This window comes from Papaver somniferum, chromosome 7 (genome assembly GCF_003573695.1).
Source record: "Papaver somniferum cultivar HN1 chromosome 7, ASM357369v1, whole genome shotgun sequence".
Lineage (NCBI taxonomy): Eukaryota > Viridiplantae > Streptophyta > Magnoliopsida > Ranunculales > Papaveraceae > Papaver > Papaver somniferum.
This window is the reverse complement of record NC_039364.1, coordinates 151,631,607-151,656,383: the sequence shown is the minus strand read 5'-3', so window position 1 is coordinate 151,656,383 and position 24,777 is coordinate 151,631,607. Positions and strand designations below refer to the sequence as shown.

The 24,777-nt window shown below is 34.6% G+C and overlaps 1 protein-coding gene across 1 annotated transcript; it reads right to left on the bottom strand.

Annotated features, from left to right (window-relative positions):
• Window positions 1-21,029: 21,029 nt before the first annotated feature.
• LOC113293081 (zinc finger protein WIP2-like) lies at window positions 21,030-23,914 on the bottom strand. Its single transcript, XM_026541847.1, has 2 exons — window positions 22,575-23,914; window positions 21,030-21,694 (listed from the first exon to the last, which is right to left on the bottom strand). Exons 1-2 carry the CDS (start codon window positions 23,496-23,498, stop codon window positions 21,209-21,211), a joined length of 1,410 nt encoding a protein of 469 aa, XP_026397632.1. The 5' UTR covers window positions 23,499-23,914; the 3' UTR covers window positions 21,030-21,208.
• Between the last annotated feature and the right edge of the window lie 863 nt (window positions 23,915-24,777).

Below are 24,777 nucleotides of genomic sequence, written 5' to 3'. Positions count from 1 at the left end.
GTTTTTTTCTTTATTAGTGACGTAATCAACCTTCATGCATGAAGTGTCATATGGTGTGGTATTATTCTCTAGAGTTGTCTTAACTTTATATGAAAAAAACACATGTTTTCATGTGGAGGGCATTCTGAATCATCCGAAGAGCTCTGAGAGTCTTGTTGAAGATGCGTGTTTTATGAGGAGAGCAAAATCTTGGATGAGGTCAAGTATGTCCTAGTTATTAATGTTTACTTTGTGGGAAAAGAGTGGGGCGCCGATTCTATGAAGAGTCTTAGAGAAAGGTAGGTCTTGAAGAGGCGCTATGAATTAATACTGGTCAAGTATTGACCTAGGATTACCGTCTGTCGATATATGAGTGGAGGCGTGGCCAACTCTGTGAAGAGGATAAAAATGATGTTGCTTGTCCATTCATATAGCAAGGAAATCCCTTGTCTAATTATAGGAGCAAGGTGGATGCTAAGGTTGAGTATTAACCTATCATATCCTTCCGTCTAGTGAAGAACAGATGCATGGCAGTTAATCTATTGAATGATAAGCACCACAATTCATTTATGACGGGACAAAGTATATCTGGGCCTGAAGAGGCGCTATGGAGGATCCAGGCCTGAAGATGAGTTATGGAAGAGGCTTATTACTCATCGTGACATTTAATTAGATCAATAAACCTCCCCAGACTCGGTATAGCTTTAAAGATTCTTGAGTTTGACGATAGACTCGGGGTGACGTTTAACCGTCTTTGAAAACGTAGGGAGTAACAAATACACTACCAACCTTTTCATTCGGGAACCTATAAGAACAATACTTGTATAATCTATACATCCATGTTGCAAAACTGTTTTAAGATTTTTTTTAACTAGGTAAACTTTGTATATACCAGAACTGTTCACGAACCGAATTCCAACAAGAACAAGTATTGTAATCTGTATTTCAAGATACGAATTCAACAAGAATTAGTCTTGTAGGTTATGTACGATTGAATTAATACTATCTAGGTTTAAATACGTACGACCTATGATATTTCATTTATAAATATAAACAATATAATGCGGAAAAGTAATAACACATACACCAAAGATTTTTGTTAACAAGGAAAACTACAATCTTGTAGAAAAACCCCGGGACCTAGTCCAGATTGAACACACACTAATTATAAGTTGTTACACCAATTACCTACTACCTATTCAGACTAGATGTAATACCTGCTTCAGTTGTATTCATGCACTTGTAGAACTCCTAGCAGAACATCAATTCTCTTTAGGAATTCTTTTCTTAAATCTTCTAGCAGAAAACCAATTCCCTTTAGACTATATTCTTGAAAATCTTCTGGTTGAACACCAATTCTCTTCAAAAGTTACTCTTAAACAATTAGGGTTTACGGTTGCGTAACCTAATTGATCCTTCTCACAAGATCACCTAGAAAAATATAGATATATCTTGACTATCAAAACTAGGGTTTATGAAAAACACCTAGGGACAGGTTCCGTATCTATCAAAGATGATATCCTTCCCGTGCTTTATGATCCCCAAGTAAAGTCTTTTGAAATCTCACTCTTGTTCGTTAAGAACAAAGATATGGAAAACAACCTTCTGCAACACACAATTTTTCAAGGGATAGGTTGTGTGGTTACACGAAACCCTTACCAGTAGTGAATGATCAAGGCTAGGTATCTAGGAAACGAATCTATCTTGTCTAGGTTAGGAAACACCTAATTACTTGACCAAAATAGGTTTTTAGTCACATATTCATGGTTTAGGTTCGCGAACTGTTGCCAAAACTTCGTGTACAATTTCCTATTCACAAAATCAAAGCCGGGGTCTAACAACCACACCCAATATTTCATTCGGCAATCTATATGGACTAACTCCAATATAATTCCAAGTGAATCAATTAGACAGTCAGACTCAATCAAGGAAAAACATCCAAGAGTTATATCTCAGTTTCTCAATACAATCTGCAATCTAACAGATAGAAATCTGTAGCCTCCCTGATATGAGAAATAACTTGAACGGTACCATAGACCAATGTTCAAGTGTCAATCAATTTCAATCAACAACCAAAGGTAGGATTTACCAATTAATCGAACTATGCACAACCTGTGATATTTCAATTACATAAACATATATAATGCGGAAAATAAATAACACAGACACCATAAATTTTGTTAACGAGGAAACCGCAAATGTAGAAAAACCCCGGGACCTAGTCCAGATTTGAACACCATACTGTATTAAGCCGCTACAGACACTATCCTACTACAAGTTAACTTCGGACTGGAATGTGGTTGATCCCTAACCAATCTCACACTGATCAAGGTACAGTCGCGTTCCTTATGCCTCTGAATCCTAACAAGACTCTACGCACTTGATTCCTTTAGCTGATCTCACCCACAAATAAGAGTTGCTACGACCCAAAGTCAAAGACTTTATAAACAAATCTGTCTCCCACAGAAAAGTCTGTTCTGATAGATAAATCTGTCTCCCACAGAAATACCTACGAAGTTTTTGTTCCGTCTTTTGATAAATCAAGGTGAACAGGAACCGACTGATAATCCGGTCTTATATTCCCGAAGAACAACCTAGAAATATCAATCACCTCACAATAACTTAACTATATGGTAGTAGAACAAGTAATTGTGGAATCACAAAGAATGAGAGGAAGAGCTTTGTGATTACTTTTTATATCTTACCTGTCGGAGATAAATCTCAAGCCAATCTTAGAGAAGATAGTACTCAATACGATAAAACAAGCAAGATCAGAACACGCAACTACAGAGAAAATAGTTGGGTCTGGCTTCAGAATCCCAATGAAGTCTTTAAGTCGTTAAACTACTATTGAGGGGTGAATATAATTTGGTTCTAGAAGTCCTAGCCACAACACACCCAATTCCCAAGAGGAGGGAGAAAGAGAAAAGTCACCTTTTTCATTGTACCATGTGCTTCCTTTTATCGGCTATCCAAGAAGCCCTTTCTTTTATGACATCATGCCACATGTCCTCAACCTCCTAAATTACCACTAATGCCACTCATTCTCTAATACAACCTTCTCCTTTTACATTAATTCCCTCCTTATCCTTTCCATATTATGGATACCTTTTAGTAGACTTGGGCCTTAGTCCCCAAGTCCCCCATGTTTCATGTTTGATTTGCCTCCCCTATAGGGGCTCGCTAGCCCGGCTAAGGGGTAATTATTTTCATATATCAACACCTATAATGGTTTTAGGAAAAACCTAGGTTAAAGGAGAATCGACTCTTGTCGCAACTAGTATCACACAAGAGGTATGGAGATTAGGTTTCCCAGTTGCTAGAGTTCTCCCTTATATAGTCTTTAAGACAATGGTTAATTGTTCTAAACTCACATTTCAATCATTGAAACATCCTTAGAAGAAGATAATATCTGTCTCACACAAACTATTGGCTTATAAGTATATTTCAAGTGATCGAATGATCAGTACGAAACATTCCGAGTCGAGATAAAATGACTGTCTCACACAAATCATATAACATGTTTCAAGGAAATTTTCACATGATCATCTTTTGACTCATTATTTAGTTTCCAACAAATAAATTTTTTCCAACTAAACTCGTCAAGAATAATGATGAACGTAGCTAAAGCAAAAAGCTTCCAACACATATTTCGAGGAAGATATGAGCGAGTTAAACTTAGCTCAAAATATCAAATGTGTAAAATGTAAAAGTCTATATATCTATACGACTTAGTCTCAATAGGAGATAGAATAGAATAAACTTCTGAGTGATAGATAAGTTTTAGTCTCCACATACCTTTTGCTGATGAAGCTCCTCAAAGATGTCCTCAGTAGATCTTCGTCTTCAATCGATGAACGCCGTGGAGTCTAAATCTCAACTATACATTCTATCATAGTCCCAGACATAGCTATAAGTAGACTAGAAATTAAGACTTATAGTTTTGATCACCTAAACTTGACAAACAAGCTTGATATAGCAACGCTTGCGAGTTCGACCGAGCAGTGCTCTAACAATTATAACTCAGAATTGAGTGATTCTAGGATAGTTGCATTCGTATTCTCATTCACTACAACATGAGTACCTTTCTAGTGAAAAAGGTCATTCTTATAAAATTCATGGGCTTAGATATCCTCTAATATATATATATATATAAATATATAATTAACATCATAAGAATTATTTCATGGAGTGAGCACTTGTTTCAATAGATAGAGAGGTAGAGTAAATAAGAGAATCAAGAGTTCGTAACTAACCTTTAATGAAGTTCTCCAATATGTCTTCATATAGTCTTCAATCTCTATTCTTCAAGGATATCTTGATTCTGTACTTTACTTCTTAAACCTAGTCTAGTCCGAAATTGACTTTAATGAATAAATCATGAATGCGTTTTATCATCTAAATTTGAAAACTAACTTAACATACCAATGCTAGTGGATTCAACCAAGCAATACTTTAACAATCTCCTTTTTGTCAATTTTAGTGACAAAATAATTTTACATATGTTCTTTCCACTATGCTTCTTGATTTCTTGAATCTTCGACGTCTTGGATTATGCACCTGTACTTGTTGAAGATCCGTAACATATTATCAACTTATGAGAAAACTCTACCCAAGTTGTTACGACAAGTATTTTTTTCCCCTTAATCCTTACTTATTTTTCATAATAGGTAAAACCTATAGATTATAATCCACTCCTCCTTATATAATGCTCCGAAAAGTCGTATGTTGTACTAGAATACTACCTAATAATTCTCCATTTTTTTGTCAACAAAATTGGCAAAAGTGAAAAATAAGGATCGTAAATAAACAAAATAGTATTCAAGATTAGCAAACACATACCAACATTTAGTTTAGACGATTTTACCAAGTAAAACTCGATTCTCATCAAGGAGATATAAAGGTACAAGAATCTCCTACAATTCCACATCCGCACTCCCCACAAAGATATTACCATTAAGCACAAGTTCAAAAAGAACTCTCCCCCATTTGATGACATTCCCGAAAGAACAACAAAAGCGATCTTTCTCATGAGATCGTATTATTAAAAAAATTGGAACTATCTGATGGTAATCAAACAATACACAATATATGATCATGAAGATCAACTATTACGATCATCATAGCTAAAATAAAAACTTCTGTCAACAATATTTGATTTACTCTTAGAAGTAAGAATCAATCTTTTCCGCAAGGATTTACACCAAGAATGGCTACCAAAAGCGCATGAAAATATTTCCTTGATAAATAAGAAGATGCACATATAAATCAATAAAAACCGTGCACCGTAAGTTCACATATGGACCAAGAAGGTTTGAACATTCAATCAATAATGGTTTTCAACAACACTCAAGACTAAACAAAAATTCACAAAAACAAAGTGATTTATGGATCAAAGTTGTTTTAGAATTGATCTGAGAGTTGTAGTAATGCCAAAAATATTTGTAAAAATAGTTTAAGAGCATCTGAAAATTTCATTACTGGGAGGGTTGGAGAACCGGTTTGCAAATTGTCCCATTCAGAATCTACAGTTGGTGAACTGGGTTCACGAACTATCCTGTTTCCCAAAGTTCGGATGTCAACGGTTGGAGAACTGGGTTCGTGAACTTTCCCAATCAGAACTTCACGGTTGGTGAACTGGTTGGCCAACCTTCATGTATTTTAGAAACTCAGATATCGATGGTTTGCGAGATGGTTTGCCAACCTACCCTGAGTGGAAAATACAGAAGTTCTGAATACTCTCTTTATACAATTTGAAACTTTCTCATTGGACATAGATAATAAATATCATTGCTTGAGCAATTTTCAAATGATCAACTTGAAACAAGAATAGTTCATGAACAATAAATTGTTCTTAACCAAGATTGTTAAGGACTATGAATAACCTTTGCTTGAACCATATTTGATAGTTTCAACAAGACAAGCTTGAACTCGAAATTTCTTCTTTACAATTCACCAAAAACACAAGTCATCGACTTTTATTCGTTTTTTCTAACCTGTATATTTAAGAACTTAAACACGAATCAAGTTAGATAAAAACAGATTATACACGAGGTATATGGATCATTAGCAGGATTGGTTTGTCTACCATGAGTACTTCACCTTTAAAATCCAGTGTCTCTTAACTAATGGTGAATGATGTACCCGTAATCTGTATGATTATCATGTCTTCAGAGTTCTACCCAGAAATTAAGTTTAAATATCAACATTATGATTAGATAGATTTTCTAGCGCATATCCTTCTTAGATTGTTATGTAGAAATTATCATGGATCATGTTCTCATCTCTTGTAGGAGTCAGATAGGCAGGAAGAACTCTACAAAGAGCATAAGAAGTGTTGATACCCACATCTATTCATTACAATTTGGACTCACAAGAGACATGGTACACCTGAGTCGTATAAAACTATACTGAATCTTTAATTTATAGGTGCATAGAAGACAATTATGAAAATCACTAGGGAAATTTGCAGTCATAACCATTATCACAAGAAGGTCAAGTAACCTCTTGGCATGGATACATATCTATGGAGTAATGGCTCAACATGAAACATAGATGAATATTATTGTCTTTAGAAACATTGGGTATTTAACTTCAAGTAAGTGCTTACACAATTAATCAGAATGATACACAGATTTCCATCAAAACATTTAACGAAAGTAAGAGTATCAATAACAAAAACAAAAATGTTTTTGATATTAATGAATCACGCCATCAAGCATATAATAATAGAATGATAAAGCTTTGCTCAAGTTTATAGACATACCTTTTAGAAAAATCCAATCATGAATTCTACGGCTTCACCAAATATTCACATTTTACCTAATATAATATGTGCATCATAATTCTTGTGTCTTGCTCACCATATTTCTTACTAGCGTATTTCTTGGTGAGGGTACACTTTCAACACAATCAAGTTGTGTTGAGTGAACATCATTTAGTTCACACAGGTAGTTAAAATAAAGTCATGCATGATTTCTAGGAATTGTACAACTTCCTTGAAACTTTCACCGACTTTTTCGTACTTCATTAAGATGTTGTACCTTATTGCTCTCTTTTCTGGGAGATCCTTCTTAATAACACTTGCTGATTTACTGATCTTCTTTGGTACTCGTTTATGAGTAACTCTATGAGCAACGTGTTTCTTTTTCTCCTCAATGTTATTATGAAACTTCCTTGGGGTAACTTTCAAAAAACTAATATTATACAAACCAGTTTTTCTCCCGTTCGGAACATCAGATCTTGTCATCTAAACAGAATCAGATATGACTTTATCTCTTTTAAGAAATCTTCAACCTCTTTGAAAGTTACTTGGTTTTCCACAATGAAAACAATTTTTAGTAGAATGAAAAAAGTGGTATTTATTTTTACCTGGATGTATATATGCTTGCTTTGAAGATTGATGAAATTTACTCTTTCCGTCTTCTGCAGGTGGTGGAGATACTTTTTCGTCAGTAAAAGCTTTTGGTTGAGAAGTATCTTTAGCTTTGACAAATTTAACTTCTTTGCAAATACTAGGAGCATCTACTCCTTCATAGCTCACGCATATCACGATGATTTCTACATGCTCCCAATATTGACATTAATTTATCCGAGCTACTATTGCTACCCAAGGTTTCTTTTAAGCTTGTATTTTCCTCTTCCAACCTTTTGATCATTTCAAGAGCAATAACTAGATCATTCTTTGATGATTCTAATTGAACTTTGAGATCTTCTCGTTCCGAATTAAATAACAAGTTTATCTTAATGTTCTCTAAATTATCTAGCTTTGCTTGAAGAATAATTTCTCATTCACGACCTTCAACAATTTTTTCTTTAATATTTCGTTTTTGTTTGAGATGATCACTTGCACAACTAGAATCAAGTTGGTCTTGTAAGTCTTTATTCTAACTACGAAGTCTGTCATATTTAACTTTCTCACTGAATAAGGTTCTTTCAGTTTTAGAAATTTTCTGACGACATTCTTTAATAAGTTTATTAGCAACTGGATCTTTATGGTACACTTCTCCGTCAAAGTCAGAATCAGTGTCCGAAAAATGTTTTTCAGTAGATAATGTGAACTCAACTGTGTACTCTGAATAATCGTCAGATATATCATCGAGAGTTAGCTGAGTTGCAGTGTATGTTGGTTGTTTAGGTCCATGCTAAGGCATACGGAAGACAAGTGTCGAAACCACGACAGTTGAATCATTGAACAATATCATCTGGAGATGTTGCATCTTTAGAAAATCTCTTTCTCTTGTTTCTCAAGATTTTTCTAATTGTTGTGGAGAATTATTCTTAGTATTCGGTGAACTAAATTTATCCTCACAGGATTCAATAATGTCTGCAGCTTTAAGAGAAATCAGCTCTTTTTCAGATCCGTGTTCATTATCAAAGATCTTTAACTTACCAACGAGGGTATATATGTAAATTATTGAAAGATCGTTTGCTTCTTCGATGACCTGTTTCTTAGACTCGTATCTTGATGGTAGAGAATTGAAAATTTTACACACAATATCTTTCTAGGGAATAGTTTTTCCAATGAATGTAAGGAGTTAACTATCTGAGAAAGTTTTTGGTTAAATTCATCAAAGGTTTTATCATCAGACATACGAAGGTTTTCCCAGTCAGATGCTAGGTTTTGAAGCCTTTTTTCTTTCTATGCGGTATTCCCTTAAAATACAGTCTGCAAGACACCCAAAGCTTATTTCAAAGTTTCACATGTAGTCACGTGATATTAGAGATCTTGGATTATGGCATTATAATAGCATCCAACTCATCAAAATTATGCTTTGCAACACTAATTTCAGTTTTGCTATATGCAGCTATGTCCTTAGAAATAATATTCTCTCCTTCACGAACTGTTGTAGGAACATACACCTTTAAAACAAGTGTCCATGTATGAAAGTCACGGCTTTGTAAGAAGGAGCGCATAACTATTTTCCACCATAAGTAATTAGTGTTAGCAAATCCTGGTAGTACGTAAATTGAACTTGGTTGATACAAGTTCTTATTCATGTCTATAAGTATGAATCGCTACAAACACAGACTTATTAGGTCTTTACGGTGTTTGACTGCTCTGATACCAATTGAAAACGCATAGGGTATCAAGTATACCACCAACTTTTTCTTTCTGGAACCTATAAGAACAATCCTTGTACAACCTATACGTTCGGTTATGAAACTGTATTTAAGATTGTTTTAACAAGGTAAACCTATTATATACCCGAACTGTTCAGAACCAAATTTCAACAAGAAAAAGTCTTATAATCTATATTTCAAGATACGAATTCAACAAAAACTAGTCTTCTAGATTGTGTACAATTGAGTTAATATTATCTAGGTTTAACACAAATGTAGAACTCCTAGTAGAACATCAATTCTCTTTTTGAATTTTCTCTTAAATATTATAGCAAAGATATCTTGAAAATCTTTTGGGAGAATACCAATTCTCTTCAGAAGATACTCCTCAATAATTAGGGTTTATGGTTCCGTAACCTAATTGATCCTTCTCACAAGATCACCTATAAAAATTTAGAGATATCTTGATCCATCAAAACTAGGGTTTATGAAAAACACCTAGGAACAGGTCTGTAATTATCAAAGAAGATAACTTTCATGTGCTTTATGATCCCTAAGTAAAGTCTTTTGAAATCTCACTCTTGTTCGTGAAGAACAAAGATATGGAAAATAACCTTATGCCACACACACACGATTTTTCAAGGGATAAGTTGTGTGGTTACATGAAACCATATTTATAGTGAACGGAACGAGAGTGCATCGTGTCCTGTTATTTGGAATTAGTAAATATAATGATACGTTTCTGTTACTTTCTTTTGTAAGAAACCCAAAACTACAAAACCCCACCGAACATGGTTACGTAATGTCTTGTATAATAAGGGTACTAAATTAACCATGGTTTAATAACTTAGCCATCTGAACAATCAAAAATTCGAATAAAAACTAATAACATTGGTGCAACAAATTGAAACCAAAAATCATGACAGAAAAATCCAAGCAACAAATCCGCATGCACTAATCAATATCATGATCAAAGGACACTTCAACCATAATTTTATATTTTACCTTTCACCTTGGGAAATAGGAAGAGTGAGAAATTCATGAATTTCTAATTGTTGTGATTTGAGATAAAATCAATCCAAAAAATTATAATTTTAAAAGTAAATGACTTCAGATAACGATTATATCAAAACCGTATATTTTGGCATATATGGGAAATGTGTGCTTTCTAGAGTTCTTATTTCTCCTCGGTAACACTACTACATTTTTTGTGTAGAGCGAAGTAAGATATTAGAATGTATATCACTAAACCATATAATATTATATCCTATAACTTTTATGATTTGAATAATCATTCATCTTCACTGGAGCGTTTAAGTTTCAATCATTAATGGTCTTCAAATATCGTGTAGAAGTAAGATCATATATGAGATCCAATTGTTTTTGTTAACTTCTTATGTCGAAAATCTTAATAACATAACATGTTTTCTTGTCCACTTGAAAGATAGCAACATAGAATTGCGAAACCCTCTAAATTTTGTTCATAACCACTTAACAAAGACATTCGATGTTGTGCCAGAGAAAATCATCAACTACCGATCGATAATCCAACTATTTTCTATTTAAGTTCTAGCATACGACTTTCGTAGACGTTCAGTATCGTTACTTTTTGTGCATTGGTGATTGATAGACGCATTTATGTGTCTATTTTGTTCTCAATGTTCTGTATTGTTAGACTCGATTAAGTACTTATTGTGTTATTTTGTGTTTTTGTAGATGTTTTTAGAGAAATAAGCCTTTGCGGCGAAATGAGCTCGAAAAGTAGTGTTTTAAACCCCAGGATAATGTACCGGAGGCACCTCAGAAATGCACCGGAAGCGTCCCAGAAATGTACCGGAGGAACCCAGAAAAATTACTATTTCAACCCCAACTACTATTTCCACCCCAATTGCTAAAGGGACACCCGTACAGGATTAGGGGGAGGACACTTTTCTTCTCATAATTCAAATTTCATTTTTGGCGGGAAAATATATTCTCTCCCTGGCAGATTTTCAAAATTGATTTTCGATGGATTTGTGGAGAGACTAAATGGCTGGAATTAATTGGGTCATATCTATTGAGTATAACAAGATTATTCTGAGCGTTGGAATGAGTTAAATTTGGCTAGAATCCGCTAACTTTCAATCGATAGTTAAACATGGAAGATACGCTCGAGTTCTCTGTGAGAGGAATTTTTGGGAAGTTTTGTGGACTAAATGGGGAAGATATCTGATCTTCTTAAGTGTTTATGCAACTATGGAAGTATTACAGCTCATATGCGCAGGCAGAGGGGATGGAGAAGATCATATCTCGGCTGACAGTGAAGAAAATGGAAAAAATATTTTCCGAGTAATGGAGAATTATATGGAGTGAATGAGCGAGATTCGATGGGTCTGTTGGCTATAAATAGGTTGCTGGGGTTGAGCAGAGGGGGTGTCGAGAGTTTGGGGAAGTTTTGGAGGCTACAGAATGAAGAACTCACGAGTTGCAGAGCTGCCATTTTTCTGCTGCTGCTGCTGATGAAGAACACCAAGAACACGAAGAACGGACCTGCACCAGCAGTCGTTTATCGTGGGTCCTAGGTGTGGGTCTTAGAGCTACAGTAACAATAGCACTTCTTCTGTGTCGTTCATTTTGGACGCTTTCTGTGGGTCGCCAATTCACTGTTTTATTATTTCATCTCCATTTTCATCCTTGTAAACACCCTTTGAGCAATAAATAAATATTTTGAGCGTGTTTTTATCATGATGAGCTAAACCCAACACTGGGACGACGGAGGAGGTCGAATTTCATCCATGTGGTAATTTCATTAATTCTTTTATTTACTTTTTGCATAAATTTTAATTGAATTAAGATTTTAAATTAATTACTTGTGATTTCATTTGATGGAGTATGCTTAGTCCTAGGGATTTTTGATATGCCATGCTTAAGAAATACAAGTAATATTTTATAAAATCTATCTTGGCAATAAACTAGAGTTAATATTTGTTTTGTTTTTGAACTATAATTGCTAGAATTAATTTCTGAACCATTTGAAGAAAAAAAAAACGGCCGAATCTTTAGTCCCAGTACTCTTGCCCATATTGTTAATATTTTTTGTATATATTTTTATTTTTAAATCTTTACAATTCCGAGCAACAAACTTTTACTACCACTTTCAACACTATAACAGTGATGCTAGTCAATATCCCAACTATATCTGTGAATAACATCAAAGGATGAATTTGTTAAAAGTGAGGGGGGGGGGGGAGATGCGCTAAACACATCCGGTGTATTAGTTGCAATGGCAACCACCCAGAACCCAGCTGAACTAATTAAAGAATATTTTTTAAAAACTATTATGTACGCTCCAAGCACAAAATTATTAACTTGTGTTGTGACAAGCTTTGTGCAACATATTCTATTAAAAAAGAACAAAAACAATTTGGGGTACATTAAACCAAAAACCTCCATCAAAGATTTTTTATATTTTAACTTTTGAATAAAAATCTATATAAATATATATGAGTAAGATCATTCAAAAAAAACCACGAAGACATAATTTGATTTCTAATCTCAAACATAAATCAATAACAAAAGAAAAATGGAAGTGTAAATGTTAACTGTGTGAAAACTGAATCTTCCAACATATATCTGTGAACATCACTCTTAATCACCTAGAAGGGATAAACCCATTTTGAGCTTCAATGGTTTTGATTCACACTATGTAGACCCGAAATATAAACTTAAAAATGGGCCATATATCAAATACTATAAAACAAATCTAATAAACAACAGAATAAATAGAAATGTTGAAACCGTTGTAAATTATATGTGGTAAAGCAGAAGCTTAAAATTGAACCATGCCATTGCATTGAGGTGATCCAAATATATCTAAACCTCATATAAAATCAAATAAAAGTACAAAATTATAACAACAAAAATCTAACAAAACCATAACCTCCGCAATCGACTAATATATATATATATATATATATATATATATATATATATATATATGAGTGAGGATCCATGGACGCTTTTAGATGGACAAGGTCGGATAAGATTTGCGCCATTTTCTCCGCAAAACCCAAACGATAATGAATTTAAGTCTAATACTTTAATGGTATATTATATATATATATATATATATTTATCGGTTACTCAAAAAAACACTCCATTTGAATACCCAAAATTTCAAAATCCAAATTACAAAATTAACACAATTTAAAGAATTAAAAACTTAAAAAAAAAATACCCAAATACACAAGAGGGTAGCATAGAGACGATTCATACGAACCTTGAAACCTTGCAATTTCATGAGAGTTAAATTTATTACAACAAAGAAAAACCGATTTATCTAAATAATTCACGATCACTTTCACTTTATTGAGAAAATATGTCAGACATGAATTTATCTTTTGCAAGCACAAATATGGGCAGCCACTTACATAATCTAACCTAGCCAATACCATAGCAGCACATGCTCGATAAAAATATGTACCATTCATTTTTTATTACTACGTAAAGTGACAATACCGATTTTGTTAGATTTTTTTTTTGTATCGTAACTGAGTTTGCATTAACCAACATGAATTAAAACAAAATTAAAATCGTCCACCAACACCCACTAACATCATAAGAACTACCTACCACTACTTCTTCTTGTACCACCGCTTAGCAAATTTATTATTTATTAATGAAGAGATATTTATTAGGATCTATAAATAATGGGATATATATTTATTATAGGAAATTAATAAATATGAACTATGGAGAAATTAAAGGGACATTAATGATGTGATACGAAAATCAAGACAGTTAGATGTCATTCTAACTTTCAATCTCAGACACATAAAAATAAAAAACCACAACCGTCGATACATATTTTGGAAGAACAAATCATGACCTATCTTTATCTTGCCTAACTTTTCCAAGCTTTGTTTTATAATCTAGTTGATCAAGTTTAGGTTTCTTGGAAACAAATCTACCTTGTCTAGGTTAGGAAACACCTAAATACTTGACCAAATTGGGCTTTTAGTCAAGTATTCACGGTTTAGGTTCGCGAACTGTTGCAAAAAGTTCCTGTACAATTTCCTATTCACGAAATCAACCTTAACCACACTTATAAGTGTTGTTTTAATAAATCACTCATAACTTCTTCGCTATAACTTGGAATTGAGTGAATCTTGGCTTGTTGCATTAATATTCTCATTAACAACAACATGAGGACCTTTATAGTGATAAAGGTCATCCTCACAAAATTCATGGGCTCAAATATCCTCTAGTATATATATAAATATATATATACCGTCACAGGAATTGTTCGATAGAGTGAGAACTTGTTTCGATAGATAGAAAGGTAGAGTAAATAAGAGAATCAAGATATCGTTACTAGAATTTCACCAAAATGTCTTCATATGGTCTTCAATCTCCATTCTCCAAGGACATCTTGGTTCTATACTTTACTTCTTAAACCTAGTCTAGTCTGAAACTGACTTTAATGACTAAATCAAGAATGCGTTTTGTCATATAAATTTGACGACTAACTTGACATAATAATGCTGGTGGGTATAACCAAGCAATGCTCTAACAGTCTTGAATTTGACGAGAGATTTGGGGTGATATTTCAATGTATTTAGCTTGATTGAAAGACAAGACCAGGACCAATCTAAGTTGGGGATTTAACCATTGAGTGAGAAGGGATTTCCACTTTGGAGCGATGAAGGATCTTTTCCTCGGAGTGGAGTGACGAATATTATTTTACTCGAAGGAATAACAAAGGTTCTTCGCCTCGAAGTGAAGTGATAGACCTCTTTAGTTTTGGGCGACTGATCCCTTTAGTTTGGATGACCTAGCCTCTCTGGCTTAGGCAAGCTTTTCTTGTTTAGAAAGCGAATATCATCTTGTACTTCATCCTAGATGGACTTTGAGCTTCATCTTATGTTTAAGTTCAAATATTTTTTCATAAAACTTGATACCTGGAAATACGCGTGAACTTGAGTACATATCGACTTAAGCAAACATACTCGGACTAGGCTAGTCGGTTTTGATAAATGACTGTTCTACATATTGGATACAAATTAAATAACCATTTTTCCCTTAGTTAAAAATGGCTATTTTTCCTTGGTCGAAAAATTTCCATCTACACCTAAGCATTTGAGTTCCCACAGATGACGTCCTTTACATCCCTAGGAGTTGCTTTAGTCGCAATGAATACTTTTAACTGTTTTGCCTCTAACAGATAACCTATTGATTTCCTTCAGAAAAATACAAAATCAAGGTAATGGAAATCTATTCTCTTATGAGGGATCTTCAAGGATAAGATACCAAGAAAATTTCAACAATTAGGATAGCTTACTCTCTTCAAAAGGTTATAGAGATGCCTAATCGATTCTACCTCACAAGAAGTCTTCACCTAGGGATTTGTGAAGCTCGACCAGACTATATTTTTCCTGATAGTTCTTGATAATCAGAATCTTATCTTGATAATTGTAGTTCTTGTCTATTTTAAGGCCCGTCTCTTATGTTATACGGTCATTCAAAAATCATCAATCAAGGAATAAGATTGATAGAATTACAAAGTTCTCTTTGTATTAGACTTTGTAATTCCATAAGTTTCGTATTTGTTCTAGAAAAATGATTATAGAGTCTAATGTTATATGGTCAGAGATCCTGAAAGCTAAATGCTTCAATGCGATTAACTTAACTCACGTGACTCTTGGATCTGGATAACCAATATAAAATGTTTGCAAATTGTTAAGAAGCATTATGTCTGAAATTGGAGATGGAGATAAAATAAACACTTGGAAGCACAATTGGATATGAGACATACATACAATTCAATTGACTGATGCTTAATTACATGACCAAGATAATTCTACTGTTTAAGTTCTTATAAAGGGAAGCAACACTCAATGAGATTAAAAAAGATTGTAAGCTCTATTATTTGTTAATGAAGTCTTTACAATACAAGATATAAGAATCCTGGTCAAATCTCAAGAGTCTATTCAATGAAAGTTAACTAAAACAGGAGTTTTTACAGTTTATACTTCATACAAATCCCTTATTCAAGGTTCAAATGGAAACAACATAAACAAAGAAGAGCACATATTCTAGTTGAAAATCTAGCATTTAAAACTTAACCATTATTTCTACATAGATGCATGAATGGCATTTTTCAAACAATATGCAATTGGAGGACATTTTAGGTGATTGCTCATAAACTTTCTATCAGCAACGGATTCTCATATCTTCATGCATATGATATAGGTAAATTTATTTAGTTTGCGATGTTTCCTGAAGCTATGCACACTAATTGAATAGATCTTGGAGCTTGAAATGGAAACAAAAACAAAAATCTCCTCAAAGAATTCAACAAGCCTCCTGTTAGCCACTGTAATAATGTGGCAAATTTGAAAACATAAATACCAAAAAAAATAATTGGGAATAAAAAAAGCACTCCAGTAATATTGTAAAATGCATAAAAAAGAAGGCTATTATTGGGGCGTCACATTCCATTAGAGGGGCGACACCTAATATGACAAAAATGGGTCACGCTGAAGTAATATCAATAACCCTTTATCTCAAATAATTTTGTAATGACCGAATAACCCTTTAGTTAATTTTAATTTAATTTAATTTAATTAGATAATAATTATTTCTACGGTTGAAATCAACCCAAACCTGGACGTAAAACCAATTTCTACGGTTGCAATCAATCCAAACCTGGACATAAAATCAATTTCTACGGTTGAAATTAAAAGGAACCTGGACGTAAAACTACATGCAAATAAAATTCTACGGTTGGAATTAATCCAAATCTGGCCGTAAAATCAACTTCTACGGTTGGAATCAATCCAAACCCGGACGTAAAACCAATTTCTACGGTTGGAATCAATCCAAACCTGGACGTAAAATCAATTTCTACGGTTGGAATTAAAAGGAACCTGGACGTAAAACTACATGCAATTTTTTTTTCTACGGTTGTAATCAATCCAAACCTAGACGTAAAATCAATTTCTACGGTTGGAATCAATCCAAACCTGGACGTAAAATCAATTTCTACGGTTGGAATTAAAAGGAACCTGGACGTAAAACTACATGCAAAAAAGTTCTACGGTTGGAATTAATCCAAACCTGTTTTTAAGTTTTAATTTTAATTGAAGGGTAGTTTGGACAGTTGCTATTGAATCAAAAGTACCCCATAACCAGATTTTTGATCACTAAATATCCAAGTGAAGCCCCTCTATTGGATGGTGACGCCCCAATAATAGCCTTCTAAAAAAATTTAGTATGAAATGCAGATAAATGATGTAGATTCATACAATTTTACTAGCCTGTAGAAAAATTTAAGAAAAATACACACTGGATTAATCCTCCTCTAAGTTGGTGAAAATTACTAAGTTTGAAGCTCTGTTTGCTTTGAATACAAAAATAGAGGTGTTGGTCAATTTTCTGGAAGCAATAGTGAAATTTATGAAATCTGGAGATGATGCTTGCAAGTTGAAGCTCTTGTGATGTTAGAAGTTGGAAACTAGATTAGTAAGAAACAAGCTAGAGACGTAATTGTAGAAGGAGATTGTAATTCTATTATGGAGGTTGTACCTATAATTTCGCTTCATCTAAATGACAAGACAATGATCTTCTCACAGAATTAGTAGGATGCTTGAAGTAGTTGGAGGTGTAAATTGTCTCCATGTTGTCAAGTCTAGTTTTGAAGTTGTTGATGTGCTAGCTAAATATGTTAAAGATTATCATGCTAGTCGATATGACTTATGAGAGGTCACTTTTCCAAGGTTATTTACCTCCGCGTGTTAGAGAAAGACAACTCTTTTATGCAATTTCCTTTTTCATAAATCAATTTGCTTTTATGATAAAAGAAAACAATAACTGCATTGTGATTTTCGCTTAAAAGTAAGCTCCTATTAAGTTATACTTTAGCTATGCCTTTGGAGGTATATTGCCCCGGTCTTAATTTTTTGTTAAAACTTTTACTTGTGCGTTTCCAATGGGGTTAACATAGGCCCTATGAGTTAGAGTTGTCACATGAAGCATCATTCTATTTTGCAAGAAATCGTTTTTTGGGCACCATCCTATTTTGGTGGGGACCATTAAATGATACAATGTCTATCCTATAGTTATAAGGGCTGTCCTATAGTGTGAAAATGACTAACTTATCCTTAACTTAACTTAATTTAATTTAAAACCAACCTAATAATTTTGTCCACCCTATTTTACCCTTAACCTAATAATAACCTAATAACCACCTATATATATATAACCGCCTCCTTCCCCCACCACTATTACCATCGACCACCACATACCACCTCCAACCACCATCGCCGCCACCACCACCACCAACGTCCAACCACCACCACCATTAATTTAAATCATTCGGTTTTGGTTGCAAAAAATGAGAAGGAATCATCAAAACGAGTTGAAAATGGAAGTTGCAGAGAGTATTTCGGCTAGGAATTTTGGGGAAAACTTTATCGAACTAGCCGAACTCAAATTTAATGGAGTTTCTTTTTTCAGAGAAAATTCGGTTACGCCGCAACAAAAAAATTCCCAACCGAACTTTTCATTCGATTACGTCGCAAAAAGTTCGGTTATGTCGCAAAAAGTTCGATTACATCGCAAAAGTTCGGTTACGTCGCAATTTTTTTATCCTAACCGAACTTTTCTCTGGAAAACCTATATACTGTGTTCGGCTACCTGTTCTTCAGATGTCGTAGCCGAACTTTTTTAACCAAACCGAATTCAATTTGTAAATTGTTCATTTTTTATGTATGTTTTGGTCAATTCAAACACCATTAACTAAATTTGAAGTATCCATGAGTACCCAAAATGCCATACTCTTCTGGTGGCTCTTAAAGAAAAATATCTAACTTTTTTTTCTCTCCAAAACCCTCGTCTTCATCTTAATTAAAAAGGATAACTTTGGTACTAAATTAAATATATGGATGATGGGTGTTTCATTTATTTCTAAATGACCTATTAAAAAAATCATGGCCCCCCTCCAAAAAGGAGTGGTGCCCAAAAAAACATTCTTTGCAAGGGTAAATGGGCTTGTCTCTCAGGATATTGCTTCCATCGACATGCTTACTGGATAAAAGAGAATCCTCTAGTCTAATTTCTTTTCTTACATGGGAGCACTACACTCATTCTCTAGTAATTTAGAGTAATGTGTGGCAAATAAACTTAAGTAACAAATAAATGGGTTTAACACGAATGGAAGTGGTTTATGGCAAGACATGGAGTTTAAAATGAAGGGACACAACATTCATTTTTAAGTTATTTTTCCAAATAATAGACGTGTCTTTTCGCAAATTTTCCTTAAATCAACAACATTTTTCAACAGTTGCGCATTAGAAAAAAAAACATATACATCGATTAATTCTAATGGAAAATCTCTTTCATTTTAAGAAGTAAATGAAATCTTTTTGGTCATCATATTTAAATTCCATCCACGGATGCAACATTGTTGACAAGGTACTACAAGGTTTGGGATTAGTCCTCGCAAGTCGCAATGCACGGACATAAAGACCTTGCATATATGGGTCGTACAACAACACATGTACAAGGTATTTTTAAATGCATGGTTTATAAAGTATGCAAAGATAAAGATAGGGCCGCAACGTGGTTTAGTTTTCAACCCAGATCGAATCTGATCCAAATCGATAGAAGAAATCAGAAAACCATAGACCAAAAAATTAAGAAGCCGAGAAAACCAAAAGCCACAATATCCATGCGGTTGGTTTTGGTTTGACATTACAAATCCAGATGGATTGGTCCGCAACACAATCTCAATTTGAGACCTAATAATAGTGTAACAGAAATGTAATTTGTGTTGGTGTAACGGAGGTGTCAGTGTTAGTCTCTCAGTGTAACCGTAGGGTTAGTCTGTTAATTCAGTTGTTTTCCGTCTGTTCTAACGGTTTCTTGAATCACTGTTACTAGCATAGGATTCCTTTCTCTGCTCGAATCCTATATATATACTTGTAATGATGCGCCTCTGTTTATTTGTAAAGATCGTTTTATTTATCAAACTTCTTGAAGATCGACCTCTCTATTTGCAAAACACAAAGTTCGGTACTTAGTTAGTTATCCTCGAACTCAGTCAAATTTTGAATCTCTAAATATTTAAGAACAACCACCTAGCCTCCCTGGTATCTTGCGATGTGGTGTTCTGAATGAAAATCTCAACTGTAAGAAGACACCAAATAGTGCTCATCAGCAAGAGTTCTGAACCATGTTTCACCTCTATATATCTATGTGGAGAAGCATTATTAACCCAATGCTTGGAAAATGGGCCACTCCGTGGATTGCAGATACAGATGTTTTCACACGAACACCCTAAAAATATACTAGCCAAAAAGATCAAATTTTTGCAACGACAGCTGTTGTTACTTTTAGTCATAGATAACATCATGATCAGTCATGACTGAATATCACCATGTTACCTCTAGTAATAATACCACGGAAATGGTACATTTTCAATATATTACAATGTTTTAGATATCTCAAGATCTAACCGTCCAGAGAGAGATGATATCTATATTATCAAAGCTAAGGTCACAATTACACAAGTAACTTTAGGTGGTTCAGCTCATCATTAACGCCTACATCTATGGGAATATTTGGCTGGTGTTTCATCACTATGGTACGAATCAGGTTATAAAGTGTATATTAGTCGGCTTGATCGAACTTACGTGTGAGATAAATTTTGTCTCTCTACCTCACATCTCAAGAAGATTATCCAACCCTTGTTCTAAATTAATTTCGAGCTCTCAATATATATTTATGGGTCAGAGATACCACATAATATGTTTTTGCGTAAAACTTAATTTTTACAATTTCTCATCCATTAGGAAATGGATTTGATCAAACTAAAGATCCATGGTTGTGCATTTTGTTGAGATCATAACTAAATTCATCAAGATCCACATCAATCGATGAGTGAGGTACTTCAAATCGTTAATCTCCAACTATAATATATTTAAAACATGTTTATGGTATACCTTAATTTCTCACAAACATTACTTATGCCAGACCACGGAGTTAACTAATTAAAATGAGTCGGCAATATAGCTGATCATGCACGTACACATGAGTTAATTAGTATCATATGCTCATATATGAATATGCTGTAGCCAAGTACATCTGTTATCTAGTGTGAAGACCATAGTACGTGCATGCCTAGCAATCATGGGCATGGGTCGTCTTGTTCTAATTCAGATAGTGCATCAGGTTCATCATCATCTTCTGCTTCAACCTCTCCATCATCTTCTTCTTCTTCTTCAAAGCATATAACCTCGTCGATTCCATAAGCTGCATGTCCCTGACCAAAGGCTTTGATATGGTCTTTAAGAGATCTCTTGTGCTTGAAATCTGATCCACATATGCAATACCAGAGTTTACCACAGTTCTTCTCATGAGTTCTCCAGTCACCCCTCACCGCAAATGCCTTCCCACATTTCCTACACATGAAGGGTTTGATTCCGTGCTTCCTCTTGTAATGGGTTTGTAGTGTTCTGAAGTCCTTGAGTGGCTTTGACCTAGGGTGATCAATATTGTTTCTGCAACCAGGTGCACAACAATAACAAGGCAACCTCAACATAGCCGTTGGTTGAGTTCCCCTTAGAGACTCTGGCCCTTTTCTATACTGGGATCCATGCCCCCACATATGCATCTGCAATATTAGGTCATGTTTTGTTAACTGATTTATTGAGTTGTTTATAAATATATATACACGGACATGTAGTTGTGCACAAATTCCAAGAATATGCAATGCCCATGCCATTACTAATCAATCTTCTAGTCAGTAAAAAGGACAATAAGGAAGCTCAAAATGCTGTGTGATTGTGTCTGTCTAGCATTGTGTAGGATTCTGCATTTCGATAACATAAATTGAGGATGGAAAGGCCAGTACTTCATACAAGGAAAGTCGTCACTGATATAATTCAGTTGGAGCTATCATAACCAAAAGGGAAAGTAGGAAATGATGATACATCACGAGTCGAGATATCATAAGATGATAATTTAATGTATATGCCAAAGACCTACTTCAATATACATCACACAAAAGAAAGCAGGAATACTGGATTTTGACGTAGTTCTTGCTAGCTACATGAGTTATCCCTTAGATATTGCCCAAGTTTTCTATTGTTGAAAGAAACTTGACCGTCACCTGACAAGGGATCTCATTAAATGAATTGAGATTAACAGATATGAACAAGAAATAAAACCAACTAAAAGATTATCAAGTACGTAATTTATCTTTATTCTTACTATTGTTATTATTATGTCAGGCCGTTAGTGATCGGAACTATACTTTGTAGTATAGCACAAGAGTTATAGACTGCCTTCTTCTTAATTAATTTATGTCCTTGAAAACCCAAACCAGATCAGAAAGAAAAGGGGGAAACTAGTTAAAGAATAAACTAGATCGATCCAGATCACGCGGATGCAGTCAAGCAGGATCAAGTGTACATATATATGTAAGTTTATTTAGAAAAAGTGTATATATATATATATATAATGAATTAATTAAATTAAGCAAAAGAACCAACCTGCATGTTGTTGTATCTGTTGAAGGTCTTCCAGCAAACAGGACATGAAAACTGTGTAGGACCAATGAGAATCTGGGATGGGGAAGGGATCCAGTACTGTCCCTTATTGAGTCTACAGCCACTAATACAATCAGTATTGGTATTAGTAGTAGTGGTAGTAGTAGTAGTGGTAGCGGTAGTGGGATAGCCAGTTGCTGCTACAGTAACACCACCTAATTGCTGCTGCTGCTTAGTTGTGTTCATGAACTCATGGCTATTACCGCTACTAGTGCTGCTACTCATGGTAAAACAGGAAGAAGATACCCTAGAGATCAGATCAGCAGTAGTGGTAGTAGTAGTTGGGCTGCTAGGAAGACCTATATGAAGGGAAAAGGCTACAGTTTGATCAAGAGGATATTTTGTATCAGAAGACGCCATTGCGGTACTAGTAGCAGTAGTAGTTGTAGCGTTATTATTAGAAGAGAATAAGCAGAATTTTGTGGCATCATCGCCATCATCATAATCTTCGGATCTACTGCTTATTTTCTTCTCCATCTCATTACTACCGTTGTAAACAGTACTGTCGTAGTCTTCCAACTCCATAGCACTACAGGATGCGTCGTTAAAATCTTGATCATGACGACTACCATTTCCACCTGCTGGGCCTAAGCAGCTCAGAAGGGGAAGAGCTTCTCTAAGAGGTGGAGATGAGGGCGGTGTGGATAAACATGAAGCAGATCTATCATAATTATGACGATAATATTGTAAGATAGAACTGTTGTCAGTGATGCTCGGTGCTGCGTATAAGTGATGTGGATAATGATAATTAGGAGGAGGAAGAGGATAACTAGAGGATGAAGGTGTGGGTGAATAGTGTTGCTGGAGTTGATGATCATTGTTGAGGTTAAACCATCCAGGAAAGAAATTAGAGTAGGGGTCTGACATTGTAGAGGTCAACAATAAAGAAAGAGCAAAAAGGAAAAGAAAAAGAAGAGAAACAGAAGATGAGTAGAGGTCAGAGATTATATGGAATAAGCTATAGAAGGATTGATTAATACTTGTGTAGAGAATGTAATGACTATATAGAAGATCAATTCAGATTTGAGTGAGAGAAAAGATAGAGTGATAACACCAAAACCCCAAAAGACCAAAAAGTATGTGAAGAGAGAGACAGAGAGAAGATGATCAAATGTTCTAATTTAAGGGGGCCAAATTAAAATCAGCAATATCAAGAAACAAGTAGTGGAGAGTGAAAAAGTTACCAAATCAAGAGTAATCAAGTATCCCACATAAGAGATTGATCAGAGTAGAGTCCAGTAAAATAATTAATAAATGAAGAAACAAAAGGGAATGGGGGTATGATCTTGGGACTTGAAAGAACAAGCTCCATTCATACTTGAGAATCCTATACTAATATATATTAATAATAATTAATAAAAATCTTTCTCCTCAAAGACAAGCTCGGAGAGACATTAGGCTTGAAGGTTGTCTCTCATGAAACACTACATGTTAGATTTGAGTGTTTCTTGTGAGAGAGAGTGGTGGGGTTCTTGTACCATTATACTAGTACAGAATTAATTGACCACGTATATATTGCATCAATACGATACACAAACACATAAGTACAAGAGAATATGAACAATTGAAACATCCCTTAACTTGGCTAGATATACTACAGTAATGTCAGCTCGGGAAACTACACCTACTTTCATATCCGACCCAGCATTTGCTTCGTAATAAGAGTTAGATGGGGAGAAAGACTGCACGTACCAACAGCCCCTCTCCTCTCCACTTCTCGTTCTCTATCATCATTGTCTTATCTGATCTACTGGTGGTCTCTTCTGCACACTGATATGAATACTTTCTTACGTTCACATCCAGGTTACTGTTCCTGCCGTCACCCTTTCTTTATGGCTATTGAGTTATCAAACCCTCTGACCAGGTCAGTCTGGCTAGACCGTTTCTCTCAGATGAAAATGCAATTAACTTTGTTTCATCTATGGTGTGAAAAATGGGTGTTGGGTATTGTTGTAGCAAAAATGTTCATAAAACATTTCTCGAAATTTGTACAGAAATGATATAATTTTAACCGTTGGATGGCGTAAGATTAATACCTGATGGATGATTTGTAAACCGTTGAGATGATCCACAGCTTTTCCTCGTGATGCGTCTTTGTTCATAGGAAAGATCCTACTCAGCTCTTCAATGCTCTTGACTTTCTAAT

Coding starts and splice junctions, on each gene's coding strand:
- LOC113293081 (XM_026541847.1), bottom strand. CDS start 23,498: ATGTCAGACCCCTACTCTAATTTCTTTCCTGGATGGTTTAACCTCAAC. Junction 21,695..22,574: donor ACAGATACAACAACATGCAG/GTTGGTTCTTTT, acceptor CTAATATTGCAG/ATGCATATGTGGGGGCATGG.